General features: G+C 34.8%; 1 protein-coding gene across 1 annotated transcript; it reads left to right on the top strand.

The window, feature by feature from the left end:
• Window positions 1-1,317: 1,317 nt before the first annotated feature.
• LOC128988398 (zinc finger protein 660-like) lies at window positions 1,318-19,904 on the top strand. Its single transcript, XM_054409650.1, has 6 exons — window positions 1,318-1,709; window positions 9,774-9,953; window positions 12,735-13,069; window positions 14,335-15,432; window positions 16,162-16,310; window positions 18,075-19,904. The coding sequence occupies exons 1-5, from the start codon at window positions 1,572-1,574 to the stop codon at window positions 16,259-16,261; spliced, it is 1,851 nt and encodes a 616-aa protein (XP_054265625.1). The 5' UTR covers window positions 1,318-1,571; the 3' UTR covers window positions 16,262-16,310; window positions 18,075-19,904.
• The last annotated feature ends 208 nt before the right edge of the window (window positions 19,905-20,112 follow it).

The raw sequence follows: 20,112 nt of genomic DNA, 5'->3' as shown, positions 1-20,112 counted from the left end.
ACAAAATGGCGGCTGTGTGAATAACTAAGGACTTCCGGACAATTTAAATATGATATTTAGGTATGTTTCTTACCCAGGAGCAATGCCCTAAAATATTGGTAGAGAGTTCCGGAACACCCTGTATATGGAAGTGAGGGGAAAAGCTGCAATCCTTTCATCGTCGATACCATGTATGACTAACTGACCCTAACATTCTTCTATTTTGTTAAACTAGCTAACCTTCAGTCAAAAAAGTCACCATCGTTCATGGAGGGTTGTTGTCTGACAAAAAGGCTGAGGAGGTTTTTGGGGTGACATGATGGCGACCCTCTGAATCCAAATACAAAACAGGATATAATCATTAATCATATTGACTAAGAAAGAAGAAATTAGACCTATTATCCTGCTGTAAAGTCTAAAACGTCAAAACTTTGATGTGTTGTTTTATGTCCTATTTAGTTTCATTGCAGGTTTAAGAATAGTAGATATTTTAAGTGGTAAAACTTTTTTTTAATTTGAGTTGACATAACCTGATAAGGAAATGCACACCCCTAAGGCATAGTTTTTAGATTTTAGAAGCGTGCACATAATATCTTGGCTGATTAATTAGGCCAATGATTTATTAAAATTCATTGTTAGAGCCCCGAAACTGGGGAATACTGTATTGACTAATATACTTTTTATATGTCATATCTGTCACTATACTTCCAAATTGTAACCTTCAACATGCTACATTTTTCGGCAAGATACCATTTTCAAAGCCACAGTCCAGTTGCATGTGTGGCGTTTTAACAACCAACGAAACTATACAAGGGGATTTAATGTTTATTACTATATGAAACTATATGAAGACTAATGTATTAATTACGTTGTTGCTGTTGTTGTAATTATTTGTAGATTTGTAACACATCTTGCTTTGATTTTTATTCTTATTTCTTGGTAATGTTTCAATGTAATGGGTTTCCCTTTAAAAAAAAAACCAATTAATTAGTCAATGATTTCTCCTTGGCTCTTGGCTGTCTAATCTTATTAACATGTGACGTTGCCACGCGCTAAATTGGGACATATCATATTATTAAATCATTATCAATCAGGGGGCTCATTATGTTCTAAACATTACGTTAGTATAAATTAAAAATAAAACCATTGACTGAACTGTATAAGCACAACACATTATATTAAATACGTTTGTAAGGGGAAAATAATAAAATGGAGCTACATAGCATTAGGTCGGCCTGCGACTAAGTGCATTGGCACTAACGAACAATCCCAAAGAATTGTTCTAAAGAAGAAAAAAGTACTAATAATAATAAAATAATTCGTTCTGTCTACAAACTAACCTTCAATTTAGTAGTTGGCTAAGTCTATTTTAAATCACAGTAGTTGTAAGTTACTTTTTATTTTAACTGTGAAATGAGTTTACATTTTTACAGCTGCCTGTCATAAACTATTGTTAATTCATTAGAGAAGTGTAAAATTATTCAATTACTTTGGCTTTTGTAATCAATCTAGGACATCTCGGTTCTCTCGGCCCTCCTTCGGTGCCTTCATTGTCTTGGTTTGTAAAAGCTTCTTGAAGTATTATATTTATAATGGATCCATCAGAGTTTAGTGAACTATGTCGAATTTGTGGTTCAAAAACAAGTGTCTTGATGGGCTTGCACATTTTTGAAAGAGAAGGAGATATGAGGCAAATATACAAAAAAATAACTGAGTGTTTACCAATCAAGGTAAGGCAAACTAAGTTATGGCTAGCAAGCTAGACCTTTAGGCCAAAATGCTAATTTAACTTACCTATTCGTTGTTAGTTCTATTTTATTAACCCTCCGAGTGTCATGTGTTTTGGCCTTAATGTCAGCCTATTTTTTGCTCATTTGCAAGGTTTTATTAAAACTGATCTGAGAAGCTTAAAAACAATGTTAGTTATACTGTTCTATATACCATTTTGTTTGGAAAATCTTGGGCTTCAATATTATATATAAAACATAAGGAAGATTTAAAAAAAAAAATTTTTTTAGGTAAAAAAATGTATAATTTCGAAAATTAAAAAAAAAAAAATAAGTTTGCGCTCAATGAAATTGTATAAATTATAGGCCTATAAATATTTGAAAATAGCCACTTAGTTCTAAATTTTATGAGGATTACAAATCTATAATAATATAAGGAAGTAGATTTGCAAATAAAAAAGTTATGGGCAAAAAACAGATTTCAGTACATAGCGTTTAGCTAAGAATGCATAGCCCAACCATAGCTAGGAATCTGGCTGATAATTTACATCAATATCACTACCTACTTCTTCAGGATCATCAACCAGCACTTCAAAACCACTTAAATCTTCTTATAATGCACCACGTATATCACTACTTTTGATTTTTAACACTAAAACAATGATAAACGTAATAAAACACATCAGTCATCGGTCCGAGGGTAACCTAGCTGTTTACAAATACACGCACGTCAGCTCAGTCAGCTGTCTGCTACAATATTTTCGGAACTAAAATGAATAGTGCTTAGAGACAGACCTCTGCAGAAAGCTTACAATATTACGGACAGAACGATACCTAACTCAATCCAGTACAGTCCGATTCAGTTAGTCATAGAGCCTTCGCCGTAAACAGTGTTCGCGAGTCGCTGCAGCGACGCACGACACTATACAAAGTGCGTTACGCGTCGCTGCAGCGACGCATGACACTCGGAGGGTTAAATGTTAATGTTCTCATTTAAGTTAATCAAACCGAAGCAAGGACCTCAGGCATCAGCTCTATTTTGGATAGTCTTGACTAAGGTAGGCCTAACTTAAGTTAGTGACATCAATAACTTAATGGTATCTTTTGAAATCAAAATTTAGCAATGACTTAAAATGACTAAATAGCAAAATAACTTATGTTAGCCTACGTAACGTATAAGTTAGCCTACCCTAAGGGTACAGTTTCTTAACTGGGCTACGCTAATATCGATTGAAACTATCGATTTGATTAGTAAACCTTTATGCGAATTTTTTCGCCATCAGCAAGTTGGTTTGGTTGGTTAGGTTAGGTTATGATAGTTTAATTTTATAATAGATACGGTACCTATGTTTTAAAATATCAATTACAGCCCGCCCTCGCTAGTCTGACAGGTACTGGACTGACGTTGTGTCGGAATACCAAAAAGGTCGGATTATCGAAAATGGCTATTCTGTAATGCATTTGATTGTCAAAACGATATAGGTAACTAGCCTATCATTTTAAACAATGTAACTTATTAATCAACATTACATTCTTGAAGAATTAAAAACAGAATAAAAGAAACACAATTGCACTTACTACAAAGAAAATACCACTGCACCGGGAAAGTGTACTGCACGTCCCGAAAGTCAACTGAACACTGAACGGAAGTGCTCCGACGGCAACGAGACGTGAGTCACAGTGTTTCATGTCACTGCATGCTTGATTTTTTGCTCCCGTAGCGGCGCCTGACGGCACGTCGGATTACCAAGTACGTCGGATTTCAGAGCGTTGGACTAATGAGGGCAGGCTGTATTAATCAATATTTTCAATTTAGATGGTTTCAATCAATATTAGCGTAGCCCAGTTAAAAAACTGTACCCTCCTAATTACCCACTATTATTTTTGTAGGATTCAGGCTTAAATCCAATCAATTACTCCCTTATTGCTAATACAGCAGACTCTTGATAATTCGAAATTGGTGGGCCAAGCATATAAATTTGAATTATCAAGAGTTTTGAATTATCAAGAGTTCGATTTATCGGGAGAAACATAAACCATTCGAATTACAGAGAGTTCATTTGTTTAATACATACAAAGGTACAGCACGTTACAATAAAACATAATACCGTATTTTAGTACACTTTTAAACAACGGAACGGCTTATTTTTCAGTTAAGAAGTTTTTTGATTTCCAAATTCATAATTCAAGTAACATTAACAAAACCACATGGAGAATAATTAATAATGAAGTTTCAAACAAAAAAAACACTTACTCAGAGAATATTAGTCTTCGACTGAATGATGAACTAATTGAAAATCCTACTTATGTTGCAAACATGTTTAATAATTACTTTATAGATGTTGTAGATAGCTTTAGTGTTAGGCAACCTTTAGATAAAAAAAGAGGAACAACTAATCAAGTTAGCGATGTAAATAAAACAAAAGGGCTTTTTGAAAGTAGGATATTTAAGTGCACTCCTGTAGATGATAAGGAAATGGAAAGAATTGTTGGTTCACTTAAGAATAAAATGTCTAGTGGTTATGATGATATACCAACTAAATTATTAAAATATGTAGGGAACCTTTTAGTAAAGCCACTTGTACATTTGGTGAATTCCTCTTTTGTGTCTGGCTTATTTCCGCATCAACTAAAAATTGCAAAGGTAATTCCTTTACATAAAAAAAACGAAGTTACTGAAATATCTAACTATAGACCTGTTTCATTGCTCCCTGCTGTATCAAAGGTATACGAGAAAGCAATGTACATTAGATTGGTAGATTATCTTGAATCAAATAAGTTATTTGATAATTCTCAACATGGTTTCAGAAATGGAAGATCAGTAATAACAGCAGCTACTGACTTCATTGAGTCCATCGTAGAATCAATTGAAAACGGTGAAAATGTTCTAGGGATATACATGGATCTCTCTAAAGCATTTGATAGTGTTTGTCATTCAATTTTGCTAGAGAAACTGGAAAGTCTTGGAATAATGGGAGTCCCCTTAAAATGGTTTCAATCTTATTTGGATGGTCGGATGCAATTTGTTGAAATAAAATCAAACAAAAACAATTATTTAACTACATTTAACTCTCATAAACGTAGAATTAAGTGGGGGGTGCCACAGGGTTCAATTTTGGGACCAATTTTGTTTTTATGTTATATAAAAGAATTGCCTAAAAGTATTGTTAATCCTCAAAAGAGTAAGATTTGTTTATATGCAGATGATTCAAATTTAACAGTGGCGGGGAAAAGTAAAGAGGAGTTGGAAATTTCGGCCTTTGTAGAATTGTATAGTATACAACAATTTCTAAAAAATAATAATTTGAATCTTAATACAACAAAAACAAACTTTATGTCCTTTTCGACTAAACAAAGTAAACAGAAACTTGAACCCAATTTGATCATTGATTCAGAATCAATAGAACAACTTTCTGAAGCCAAACTTTTAGGTCTCTATGTAGATGAACATCTAAGTTGGAATAAACACGTTGAAAAATTGTTAAAAAAGCTTAATTCTGGAGTGTACGCATTGAAAAGAATGTCTTATTTGTGCAATTTAGATGCACTTAAAAAAATATATTTCGCCCATATTCATTCTCACATAAACTATGGCATTGGACTATATGGGGCAACTACGATTAAAAATTTAAATAAAATTCTAATCATGCAGGAAAAAGCCATTAGAACTATGTTACACCTTAAAAAAGATGAATCAGTTAAATCTCACTTTAAAAATCTAAATATTTTAACAGTTTTTGCAGCGTATACTTTTGAAATAGCATGTATAGCTAAAAGAGACAGCCTAAAATATGAGCCAGTTGTGCCACATAGTTACAATACAAGACATAAAAAGAATATTGTAACTTCAACCTATAAGCTGGAATTCTCAAAGAAAAAACCAACTTTTGCTGGATCACTAATTCTAAGGAAATTGCCTGCCTCTATAAAGGAGGAATCAAATTATAAATTATTTAAATCTAAATTAAAAAAACATTTAATAGAAAAGGCGCCTTATACAATGGAGGAACTCATTGAATAAATACCTATTCATACTTAAAATGTATTTATATCTTTAAGCTAGTTTAGTACTTTATACTTGACACTATTTTTGTACCCATGTACATGTAAGGAAAATAAAGATGTTTTGATTTGATTTGATTTGATTTGAGGCCTACTGTAGTTGCAAAGAAATCTATTATTTAGCACTATATACAGAGTGTCACAAAAAAGTGTGATGGGCTATACAGGACCTAATTCTACATGCAAAAATAAGTAAAAAATGAAGAATACAATTTTTTGGATTTCGGCTTAGTTTAGCCGTAATCCGCCATTTTGTTTTTTGGGGAAAATATTTATTGTTTCAAAATCCCTTTGAGATATTTTTACGAAACTTGGCAAAATTGTTTATACTATAGTAAGTAACATTCATAAAAACAATTATTATTTTAACTTTCCAAATTTCAAAATGGCGGCCGTTTGAATTTTGTAATGCCAAATTTCATGAAAACCGGTACCTAAATCAAAATTTTGTAAGACACAAAAGTTTTAGTATTTATTATGACAAATCCAACAAAACAAAAATGAATAAAATCGGTTCATAAATAAAGAAGCTGTGTTTATTTTAGTAATTTAGACTGAAATTACTTAATACGTTACATAAACTATTACATTACATTTAATAGGTACATTTTAATATTAATAATTTCAGTCTAAATTACTAAAATAAACACAGCTTCTTTATTTATGAACCGATTTTATTCATTTTTGTTTTGTTGGATTTGTCATAATAAATACTAAAACTTTTGTGCCTTACAAAATTTTGATTTAGGTACCAGTTTTCACGAAATTTGGCATTAAAAAATTCAAACGGCCGCCATTTTGAAATTTGGAAAGTTAAAACAATAATTTTTTTTATAAATTTTACTTACTTTAGTGTTAACAATTTTGCCAAGTTTCGTAAAAATATCTCAAAGGGATTTTGAAATAATAAATATTTTCCCCCAAAAACAAAATGGCGGATTACGGCTAAACTAAGCCGAAATCCAAAAAATTGTATTCTTCATTTTTTACTTATTTTTGCATGTAGAATTAGGTCCTGTATAGCCCATCACACTTTTTTGTGACACCCTGTATTTCGCCAATAGCTGAACTATCTATCAGCTGTCGACAACTACGTTTGTGCTCAAGGAGATGTCGCACAATCTAGAGATCGGATTGCCAACTTAGAAAAACAAGTTGTCAGCGAACTAACTCAAACTACTGCTCTAACTAAACAAACATCAAAACGTCCAACACTAGCCTACCAAGGGAACAGGATGTACTGTACTGTATAGTTTCCTGTTATAACAGGAAGAGATCACTTCAAATTTTAGAGTGTTTTGCCAACTAAACTTCGAATTACTGCGTGACTTTGATTTATAGAGTGTTTTTTCGACGAAACTTCGAATTACAGCATGACTTCGAATTATAGAGTGTTAACCGACGACACTTCGAATTACTGAGTTACTTCGAATTATAGAGTGTTTTTCCGACAAAACTTCGAATTACTGCGTGTTACAAATTGACCTGCCCTCTATTTGGACTTTGAAATACCGAGTGTATCAAAATGCATGGTAAAAATTTGAAATATTGAGAGATTCTCTAGGGACTGAGCCTTCATTTTGAATTATCAAAAGTTTTGAATTATCAAGTGTTTGAATTACCAAGAGGGGACTGTATCAATATAAATGAAGAAAATTGATTATAGGCTAGCAAAACCAATTGAGTCGTATATCAAAGTTCTGCTTAACCCTCGAGCGGGTGCTTTTGGAGGTTTCCTCCGCACTTTTAGTTTTGTTAAAATAATTATGCATAAGTAATGGGTATCGTGTCTGGCTCCATACTTTATGCACCTCATCCCAGGAATGCCCCTAAGCTATTTATTTTAACACACAAATTCCTCCTTATTTTGTTGTCAGTATCAATTCAGTGACGTGGTGTCAGTTTGCGGAGGTTTTCTCTGCGTGCGCCCTGTCGTGTAGCCTAAGTCCTTAGCGTGGAGTTTATTTCCTTATGCGCTCTTCTGTGTTAGAGGTGACTGTTTTAGTTGTGTCTGTTAACTTAGTGAAGTAGGCTATAACTATTTGGAGTTCCCGTTTTATATTAGACTGATGCCACTATTGATTTTTTTAGAAAATGATAAATTACGAGGATTGCTTGATTGTGTCAAAAGGGAAGAAAGAATAGAATAAATACAACCAAAACAAGATTTTGATTAGGGTATTAGGCCTACTCATTGTTACTTTAATATATTAGTATGTACCGTATTTTTTTTTGTTTATGTAGCCTATAGTATTGTTTTGTGTAGGCCCTATACATAACCAAACTTCTCGATTGATATTTTACTATTTATTTGTTTACCGTATAGCCTATATTGTTATATTGTTTATATTGTTTATATTTACTTGTAACATTTGTCAAACTGTGTGTATATTTTATACATACAAAAATATAAACATGTTTAAATGTAATTATATAGACATGTTTATTTATAATTACTATCAAATATATTTTGTTTGCCTCCCTATGTATAATTGCATTATTGTGGGGTAAAACTCCGCACGCCCTATCTCGTAACACCGACAGTGATACCTTTATACTAGAAAATTGCTCAATATGTTTATTTTAAATATTACTCATAAGTAGAACAAATAATGTTATTAACAATGAAATTAGGTTCCTGATTAGGTTAGTCAACATTTAACTTACATACAATATTGCGTTATAAAAACAAGTAAAATGGGTAAAATTTTTGCTATTTAGTGTTGCGGAATAAAACTGTGCATGCGCCCCCTCCTGTTTTACTGGTGAAGCGCCTGCACGAGGGTTAAATTCTTGCATTAGGACTACAGCCGTCATCTGTCACAATTATTTTGTAAAATGTTGATTGCTGTTTAAATAAATAAATAGGCTAGGGCCTATGTAACTTAGGTGAGTTTTAATGGTTAACTTTTACTTTAGACCATTGAAATTGCCCGTTTAACACTTTATTGTTTCATTAGGTTAAATAAAAAATTAAAATGGAATCATTCATACTGTAAATTAAGAATTCTCAATCTTTGTTACCTATAGATATAACATACTTGGTGACATTTTGTTTAATATAATTTGACAATGCCTATTCCTAAGTACAACTTGGTCAATGGCAATAAAATTTCTTATTCTTATTCTTATTGAACATTTTGCAGAACTTTGGGGTACAGTTCTACAGAGAACCTACAATATGGTATCGGATGAAATCTTAAATAACTTACGATAGGCTATGGTACTCTACCTAAGTTAGCCTGTAGGCCCTAAGTTAACTTATTGTAAGTTACGAGAAATGTATTGGATAACTTATCATGTTCACAGCTGATATAAGTTAGCCTGAGGATATCAATTGTACGTAGGCCTGTTAAATATGAACATTTTAATCCAAAGGGTATTTTTCGGAAGAATCTTTTACACTGTTCTGCTGCAGTTAGGTTAAGTTAGTTTATTTCAGTCTGGCTTTAACTTATACTTATTTTAGTTTAGGATGATAACAAACAAGGTAACAATTGAAAGCATTATGTTATGGTTACCGGTACCATATAGAAATTTGAGTGGTCATAGATAGTTCTACCTAATATACCTACAATTGAAAATAAGTCAGGCTTACCAATTTAAGTTAGTTTTGGTTGGATATTTTTTGTGAATATGATGGAGTAAGATATCAAAGTTTCACAGCTAATTCAAACAAATTTACCATCAGAGTGCTTTTAGATTAATTTGCAACTTAAGTTATAACGAATTAGGCTAAGATTGCTTATTTCTTTTAATGCATAGTTCAAATTTTCACTTAGGCTAAGTTGTATTTACTGGATTTAATTCGCTGAAATTACTAATTAAGTTATAATGTACAGCCGTGGGCTAGGTTTACAGTAATTTTTAGTCATGAGTCTTAAAAATTAGCAACCAAAAGAAATAGAACTACCGGTACTTTAACCTAAGTTAAAAAATGTAACAACTTACTTTTCTGATAATCAAGCTTTTTAAAATATATTTGGTATTCTTATTCTGTTTCAGGTATATACAACTGACAAATTGCCTAAAATGGTATGTGAGGAGTGTGTGTACAAGTTAGATCTGTTGTACGAATTCAGGGACAAAAGTATCAAAACTGAAAGTGAGCTTAATAATATCCTGAAAGAGTTGGAGTCCTATGTCCCTTTGGTAGAGCCAATGCCTATGTCTGTTCCCTTACAGGTAGGTTTTAACATTAAAGTTAAAAAATTTTGAATGATTTTGGTAATTTTTTTCATTTAACTTAGTTGTACACACAGTATTTGTTATGATAATAGTGTTATACCTTTTTGTCGGAATATCTCTAAGTAACTTAATTTAGATAGGTCAAAGTAATCGTAGGTTGATCTGTAGTAATCTGTAGGTTACTGTAGGTTGATTCCTGGAAATCTTGTCTTATAAAAAATGTTTAGGTCATCATATCACCAGTAGGCTAGTCAACCAGAATTCATTGGATGTTTTTTTATGGCAGTTAATCAATTTTATGTAGCCTACTAACTTTTTGTATCGGTGTTTAAGCACGGGTCACATTAGGCTGCTCGCCAGCCGCTGGTGATCAGCGTCCGTGGGACCTCGTTAACGAATACTCAAGTAATTTTTGAGGATGTGTTATAGAAAGAACAGCTGTGAGGTTTTGCAACAACTCACTGTAAGTTGCTTCTTTGGTGTTCCCAAAACTGACGTTCCTACTTCTTGAAAAACGTCCCACAAGCACGCATAGTTTTTGGAATAAATTTTAGAAATTGATGACTTGCTTCCACAACCACTTAAGAAGGAGTCATTTCAGCACTTAAGCTCAGTCATTTCTACTCTACAAATTACTACTTTTAAACTTCTAGTTTAAAGCTCAGTTCTTGTCGCCATTTCATGCTTGGGTCCTCAAAAACCAGCAATTAGGTAGCTTAATAGCTGACAGTGGACCACATGACCAGCACCTGCATTTTTATAAACCTGTAACTGTAGGTAGGCCTATAGTCAATGGTAAAACCAAGTTGAAAATCATCTTTGGTCGCCGCAGGCACGCTTCTAGAGGTGGTCAGACTACGCTGCTTGCTGGCGTCAGCGAGTACGAGTGGTCTTGTGACATCTAGTCGCCACTGCCTCGCTACCAAAAGTTGAACATGTCCAAATAATCGCTGACAAATAATCGCCACCTGGCGGTGCCAGCTGCGAATTTTGTAGTCACATTAAGCTGACAGTAGCGGCTTTTTTTCAATTTGCCGCTGATGCCAGCCTAGTGTGACCAGTGCTTTAGTGCTGGGTCGGTTCCAGAATTTTTTATTCTGCTTGCCAATTTGATTTTTAGAAATATGATTCCATCAATTCCACTCATCGGTACTGTACGTAAAACTAAAAAAAAAATGGTATAGGTATTCAGAATTATTGAGAGTAAATTTTGTAGGTATCAGTATCTATATTTGGATGTGTTGGTTTTGGTATTTTTTTTTTTTTTTTTTTTTTTTTTGTCCTAAGGACGCTAGGCACGAGCCTGGGATTGTTTTTCACATTACTTCAGGCTAGACCTAGGGGTTGCGGCATTATCACTTGGATAAAATCCATTGGTGACTTGGCGGGGATCGAACCCGGGACCTCAGGGACTCAAGTCCCGCGCTCTAACCACTACGCCAGCTCGCTCCCCATGGGTTTTGGTATAGCCACATCACAAGTAATAAATATTAGTTTTGGCGGCAAAATCCTAAATATCGCTCAACTGTAAAAGAAACACTGTTATCCTCTCTCATGATCACAAAAACGTTATCAACGTCTTCTGCGATCACAATAAAATATTAACTATCTCCCTCGGTCATGTAGACCTAGATATTGTCGTTATCTTCCGCTATTGCGGCAAAATTCTTATCATCTACCACAGTCGAGTCTGACATTATCGTATCCTGCGGCTCTTTAGACATCATCACAGTCATCCGCCATGGTGGCAAAATCAAGAACATCTCTCAAGGTCATGTGAACATAATCATCTGAGCCCCACGATGGTGGCAAAATTTTGATCATTTCCCGCGATTGTGTAGACATTTTCCAATATTGCGGCAAAAGCATAAACATCACCTTCGGCCATGTAGACATCATCATTGTCTCCCGCCATTGCCATTGTCTCATCATTGCCTGGAGAAAGATTACACTGCGACCTGTAAGATCTATTGTGTCCCCCAAACTAGTCTCCATCATCATCATTATCTCCTGCGGCCACGAAAATGTCATCATCGTCTTGTGCAATCAAAGCAATAGCGGGAAGTAATTTTCCGATGGTGTGAAATTAATTCTTGTCTTTCCCTTAACTGTCATTAATTATCAGTAAATAGAAATTAGTGGTACAAATGTATGATGAAGAGTCAAGAATGCAGGTATCTGAATGGCTATAACATCTAGTAACCAGAAGGTCGCCAACTAGGTCCTGAGAAAAGTCAGTTAGTTTTGCCCAGCATTTAATCAACCTAAACCATAACATGAGTGAGATTGCTGACGGTCTTGAGGTGCTACATAAATGCAGAAAAGGTAGTAAACTAAACACGTGAGAGGAATTTGAAATTTACAAATTATACCACGATAACACCGCCAGTGGACATATCCTCAACGAAAAACTGCAGTTCCAGTCACACTCTATTTTCAATGTGCTAATTCACCAAAATAACTGGCCACCTGACCTTTGTCCTACTGAGGAGTCTGACACTGCAGTCTACTACCTGCGCCGGGACCGTCCGTGTCGTGTGCGTGTGATAGGCCTATCAATGTCAATTAAATGTTTACTTTCCGTAATTAAATGTTTGTATTCGTGTATTTATTGTGTGCGTGTGACATCGATGTCTCCGTTTTTATAACCCTGACGATGCCGTATTTACGGCGAAACATGTAGGTTGTTACCCTCTATCAACATTTGGATTAAACTTGACAAGGTATTGTGCCATTATTATAGTTATTTCTACCAGTAAACTTGATTGATGGTTGCAGGTAAATGGACCTATAACAGATGCTGTGCTCGTTCAATGTGTCAATCCACCGTTAGAACTACCAACTCACGAGACTTCCATCATTCAATCCATTAATAAGAAAAACTCGGAAAATCTTAAATGTGAACCTGACGTTTTTATCAAAATTGAGAATGCGATGGGAGCGAAGCGCAATAGGGTGGTCAATACAAACCCACCCCCTGAGAGTGAAACTGAGTCTGATGATTCTGATAGTGCTACCGAGAGTGACGACTCGTCACTGCCGGATGCTGACATGAATGACAGTACTAACATTGTGGATGACAATGTGTCCAACGGTCTGCACACGGATAACAGGTTGGTTGGTATTCTAACCAGAGAGCTTTAACACTAATTAACTGTCACAAACGTTTTATGCATGTCAGATACCCTTTTAAAATGTAAAAACTTGAGTAGGAAACTATTGTAAGCCCACTCAACACCTGACTGGTTTCCACTGTGGCACAGCATCACCAGAAGGCTTATGCAGAAGGGAAAAGTTCAATCCAGCTGATTATCATGCCACAACATTCTTTCTTTAGTTAAATACAATTCTAACCCTTTTATACAAGAATAATAGAAAATGTTTGTATAGGCCTTACAACTGATCCAATGTACTATTTATATTACTGATACTGATATTGCCTGGAGAAAGATTACACTGTGACCTGTAAGATCTATTGTGTCCCCCAAACTAGTCTCCAGTCTTTGCCTAGAGAACCCCCTCCAATCCAAACTCCTCAATGAAGTTAAGTGACAGGTGGGGTTTTAACTGTGGAAAATCTCAAACTGCTACCTGGTGCATGCACAAACTCTTGGCTCTCTTTCGCCCAACCGCATCACATTCAGCCAATAGATGTCTGGGTGTTTCTTCCCCTGATTGGCAGAATTGGCAGTCACTTTCCTGAACGATGTTCATTTTTCTCAGATGACTTCTAAGCCTAGAATGTCCAGTTAGAAAACCTGTTAACATTCTCAAACAGTTCTTAGTCAGCCTAGTCATAGTCTCAGACCTTCTTGCGTCGTGGCTTGCTGACATCCTGGATGAGCAGTCAGCCTTTAGCTCTGGTAACATTTTCGTCTTTCCTGAGCTTCTTTTGAAGAACGGGTCTTGGAGTGCACACCCTGGTTCTGGCCCTATGAGGGTGTTAGCTGCCTCTGCCCTCCCCTGATGTTTAGGTACCCAAAGGAGTGATAACTTGTTGTTCTTACCCAACAGGTTCAGACTTTGCTGGCAATTCCATACCATCTTTGAGCTGATAACTGACGAGGGGGACAGCCTGGCTATCTGACAGGATAACAATTTCCCTTTTCTTGTATCCTCTGCTAAGGTTAACTATTTATACTAAATGTGTACAATTGGACCCAGATATTAGAGTAACAGTACGGAAATAGCTTTATTACTATGTACTATTAATGTGTACACTAGAATAAATTTAATATTGTACTTCAGGTACTATTTATTATTTTTGAGTCAGCTTGAGCAGTGCTCTGTAAGCAGAAAAACCTATATTTATACGATTTCTAAAGCAAAAGAGTTCTTCCTAAAGATCTATATTTGTAAGTTCTTGTTTTGTTTTCAGTGCGATGCTCAAAAATATGCTTACAAATGATAAACTTCCCCAAATAACTGAAAGTGGAGACTACTTGATGCCAACTGATCATCAACAACCCTCATGGTTTTTCTGTAACATTTGTGGTAAAGCTTTCTCAAAACAAGAAGAGTTCCAAACTCATTACGAGTATCACTGGAACAAATGTCAAACATGTGGTTTAGTGTTTGCTAGTGAAGAAGATCTTCTCAACCACAAGAAAGATAGACATTCAAAGAAGAGCAAAACAGACACAAGAGCGGCAGGGGACAAGAATGATGAGGAGGATGAAAAAGATAAAGCGAAAAAGAAAAATGATAATAAAAAGGAAACAAAACCAGGAGAAATGAAGGTGTGCACAACTTGTGGAAAAGAGTATCGAACAAACTATAAGCTAGCGGAACACATGAGGAAGCACACTGGAGAGAAACCCTTCAAATGTTCTTCTTGCGATAAAGCATTCCGCTCGAAAATCGGCTTAGCTCAGCATGAAGCTAAGCACACAGGACACTACGATTACACATGTAATTCTTGTGGGAAAGGCTTTCAGTGTAAGTCATATCTGATCGTACATCAGAGAGTACACAGTGACCTAAAGCCGTATCCTTGTACTACGTGCGGACGGAATTTCAAAACCAAACAGAGTCTTCTGGACCATCAAAACAGGCATTTGGGAGTAAAACCGTACATATGTGAAACTTGTGGACGAGGATTTATAACTAAAGGTCTGTGCAAATCACATCAGCGAGTCCACTCCGGGACCGACAATCGTCAGTATCCGTGCACTGTGTGTCATAAACTGTTTGTCAGCAAGTCTTATTTGGTAACTCACCTTCGTATCCACACTGGGGAGAAACCGTTTATGTGTGAAGTTTGCGGCAAAGGGTTCCTCACAAGGGTGGACCTGAAGATTCATTCGACAATGCACACCGGTGAGAAGAGCTTCGTGTGTGAAGTCTGTGGGAAAGCGTTTGCTCGCAGAGATGCTTTGCGATGTCATCGCCGCAGCCACACTGGTGAGAGGCCTTATCGTTGTGACATTTGCGGCCAAAGCTTCACACAGTTTTCCCCAATGGCAATTCACAAACGGTAAGTATTTCATGTCTATCTTTTCAGGCCTATCGAGTTAAACATTGATTAATGAGATTTTGTAGCATGCAAAAAAATATTATGTTGTTTAATGCTATAAATCTGTGCAATCTAGTCTCCCTATATTTAGATAAGAATTTATCTAAAAAAAACACCATGAAACTATAGAAAGTGTTTGAATAAAACTAAGTAAGGAATCTTTAGCTGTACGTATGTGTTACACTATGCTACAATTAGCCTTCTGGAAACGAACGAAAATTGTACTGCACTAAACTTAATGTATATAAAAATGTCTTGAATATAATTTTTTCATGATAAATGGAAATAAATTTGCATTCACATTAAAGTAATTAATAATGAGCCTTTTGAACATTTGTGAGAATATTAAAACTGCTCCTGAGCCCTAAGGCAAACCTTTATGTCACCCAAAGGATCTAAACTTTTCTCAAACAACATCGTATTTATAATCTTTTGTCAAAATCATCAAGAACTATTGAAGTGACTTGTGCTCGGGAAATGACTTAAACTAGAGAAATGATGGTTAAACTATTCAATAATCAATGTTTATGACCACCCCATAACAGTTTCTTGAGTATTAAATAATTAATCAAACTTTAATCTCATAGTAATTAAATTGGTTGGTTCAGCATATTGAAACTTCTCTTAGTAATGAAGTCTAAAATAATTAGAACGTTAACAATAAATTTCATGTTTCGACTCTGTTTGCAGGCTGCACACTGGTGAGCGGCCGTATTCTTGTGATGTCTGTGGCAAGTGTTTCGTCTCCAAATCTACAATGATGTCCCATCGCAAGAAACACACCACTTGATCTTCTCTTCCATTTGGATCCACCAGTGTTCTGACCATGCCCTCAGTCAGTGAGTATACAGTTGACCGCTTTTAAATTATATGTTTGTATGTGAAGTTTTTGTTGAAATAAGTTACCGGGGTTTGCTAGAGTGTAAGTTAGCCTACTCTTAGGTTACTTAAATTTTGGCACCATTTGTAAAGCGGCGTTCTAAAATGTTTGTTTTCATCAGCCCATTGACAAAATTTTTTTTATTTATTTCTCTTTTATTAATACAATTGTTTTAGGTTATGTCCTTTAATGTATTTTATCATATCTATATTTCAACTTGATATGTCCATTTTTATAGAAAAAAAATAAAATAAAAATCTGTATCCTCCTCCTCTACACCAATGTAAGAAGGAGCAAAACAGGTCTTGTGTGCAATCCCTACTAAACTCACTAATGCCGTCAACTTCCACCTAAGCTGGACTAATTTATTTAAGGTGGTCACTCCACTCCAGCTATTCCACACATTTTAAAAGCTCAATATGGATTGCACATATATGGGACTCAAACCCGGGCATGTGGAAAGACCTCAACTCCACACGGGTCAGTACAACGCCTTCAGCCGAACTACAACACTAGCGCTCGTAGGTTAGATTTGACGTACTAATGGAGGGCTGGTTCGTTAGCAGTACGACTGGGTTGATGGTCTACACTTGTAAGTCATTGTCAATGGGTTGGTCAGCAATGAATCAATCAATCAATATCAATCAATTATATCAATTCTTTAAGATGGGGACGCCACTATACAGCACCATACAGCCAATGGCTACTAAGGAACCTACAGTTTATAGTGGAATCTGAACCAATTTTTTTCTTGTAATTAACGAATTGGTCTAATTATCAGGACAGTAGGGGCCTACTGCGAATAGTCGTAGTATTCACTAGTGCGGACTATCATAGTAAAGCCTCTAAGGCTTTAAATCACTTTGCACGTTGTTGTTTTATTATAACACCCTATTATTTTTAAATATCATAATTTAATATGAATGCTTTGTTTATAATTTAAAATTTTCAATACCTGTATTTGACACTATTTATGTATGTATTATATGCTACTAACAAATAAAGATTATTTGAATTTGAAGTAGACATTCCAATAGCTGTATATGGATCAGCTCTAATTTTAAATCGGGATGTCTACTTCTGTTCAAAGATTATCATACACAGCGTGAACTTAAGGTTGAAGACCATTATTTAATCATCGGAACTTTCAACTGGTCAACAGAACTTGCTTTGGCTACTCAGAAAGTAAGGAAAGTTTTGAAACAAAATTAAAAGTGTTTGAAGAAAAACAACTGTTGTATCCATTTGAAAGAGCAACTAAAATACTGCTTTTAAAAAGATTGGGGCACTTATCATTGTGGTGGCCAAGCTTTGAGATTACTTTGTCGTAGAATTCCTCCGCCTGGGATCTTCGTCACTCGGTGACAAGAAATTGGAACTTTTCATCGTCACCAAAGTGCTGGACTGCTAATTAATTCTTGATTTTGGAAACAATTGAAAGCCAGGTCAGGACGTTCGGATGGTTTAGAGAAAATCTCCCAAGCGAAATGAGATGTAGTGTGTGATATGCTATGTGAGGTCGGACATTACCATGCAAAAATTTGTTTAGGTTTTGTTAACTGTTTTAAGTAGCCAACAACTGTATTACAGAACACACCTCTCAACTAGTGTGATTATTGATTGCTACACACTTTTTTCTACTTGAATATTACAGCAGTGTCCTCTTGTATATTAAGATGAATTATGACAATTTTCATTTCTTTATTGACTTAACTGTTTCCAGGCACTGGAAGAGAGCTGCGTGTAAGTGACAATTTTAACTCAGTGATTCTTCGAGTGAGTCAAACCCAGTCTTCATCCGTCCTTTCCCATCAACCGGAATGAGCATCTCAATGTACATTTAGTTATATGCTGCATTTTCTCATAATCTCTATCAGCAATTCACAGGTTGTCTTGAAGCTTTAATGCATGTTAAAATATAATATTTTGGTGCTATAGAAAGGCATTGTCTTAGCTGATAGTTTTAATCAGTATAGGTTATTTCAGATGTTGTATTTTTGATTAGTGTTTTTGTGTGAAGTCTCCTTATTTATATACCGGTAGCTATTTACTTTTAGCGAATTTCCCATATAGGGAATTTTTATCCATTTCTTAGTGATTGTTTTAACTTATACAAAATTGAAGCTAAAAAGCACACTTTAAAAAGTGAATGCTTTCAATCCAATAAGGAATTGTTTTTCTTTTGCTGCACTCGAGATCATTCCACACTCGCCTGCGGCTTGTGCGTAAATATTGCTCTCGTTTGCAGCAAAGTGCCACTTTGCTCACTAGTTACACAAATAACTATAATTTATTGAAATCGGCTATTTTACTGATAAACAATGTGAACACTGAACAGGAATATGCATCAGCTAGTTTTGCTGCGTTTTAGCTTGTAGTGTGTGTTTACGGCTGAATGAACATAACCTTAACATTTACTTCTAAACCTTACCTTTTCCCTTATTTTTTTATTAAGACATTGTTTTTTAGGAAACATAATAGTTTTAATTTTACTGAGATCTGTTATTCTGTATATGAGTATTTTTGCGTCGTGATAAAAAGTATTGTTCATAACTTGTACATGTACTTGTACTTTTTGTAGTATCATGTACCGAAAGTGATTTTCTGGTACACTTGCACCAATTATTCCCGTCCTCGGCTTTGCATCTTACTTGAAAATAACTATAACTATAACTGATAACTCTCACTTGCTCGGCATTGTCTCAAACTTGAAATTTCGTCCTTTTTTGTATGGCTTTGCTTCAGAAATGAAACTTGAGCACACACCAGAAAATGTCACTTTCGGTACTAGTAGTGAAATATAGGCCCTACTATCAGTAAAGATTCTTATATTGTAAATGTTAACATATAATTTTATTATTTTCTCCCTAAGGTCCCATAGTTACAAACACTTTGAGTATAATAATTTATGCTGCAAAACTATGTTCAGTTGAAATGATATTACTGTTTAGTGCAAGGTCTGATCACCCTAAATACCATATTTTTCAGTTGGTAACAATCTTGCTTGATGAATAAGCAACTTGGATTAGAGACCTAGATTTGGCTTTATAATGACAGGACTGATATTTCTTCTCGCCATTTTATTGGATTTTAGGTTATTGACACAGGCAACATGGTATAATATTTTTCTATTTATTTTATTAAAATGTTATGTTATCAATCTATACTGAATAACAATATAATTGTGAAAATGTAATGAAGTTGTGTCTGATAAGATTATTGCATATATTATTTATTTAGCTTTAATATTTTTATGTTTTAGATGAATTTAGAGTATAATGCTTTGAGTATTGTGTTATAATGAATTTATTTGCATGGCCAGTTATCTGTAGTTATTGTCTTTTAACATAATATTTGTTGTATGCTCTCTTTTACATTGTGGTTGATGAAACATTATGGTTTCTGTACATAAAACAAACCTAGTTAGAACTGAATCATAATAAATCAATATCTGTATGATTATCTATGTATATCATAGTTTAAGTGCCAAATGCAATTGCATCACAATTTGTAACGTTAGTTTTTTAATTAAACTAAATTCAAAGTATAACAATTATTTTATTTCTGAATTAGGCCTATAGTCGTATGTTTTTTTAAGAGAACTCTGTTTTCAGTGGGGTAAAACCAGTGCCAGATTTACCACTAAGCAGAAGAAGGCCGCAGAAATTTTGTACAATATCACTTTGGAACCAAACTTGATTTTTTTTTCTAAAATTAACAATTTGTCACAATCACAGATATGACGATGATGTCCCCGTGAT

This window comes from Macrosteles quadrilineatus, unplaced genomic scaffold, assembly GCF_028750875.1.
Source record: "Macrosteles quadrilineatus isolate MER2022 unplaced genomic scaffold, UCM_ALF_1.0 Scaffold_3__2_contigs__length_128488019, whole genome shotgun sequence".
Taxonomy (NCBI): Eukaryota; Metazoa; Arthropoda; class Insecta; order Hemiptera; family Cicadellidae; genus Macrosteles; species Macrosteles quadrilineatus.
Note: the sequence above shows the minus strand (reverse complement) of the source record. Positions and strands in the feature narration are given on the sequence as shown.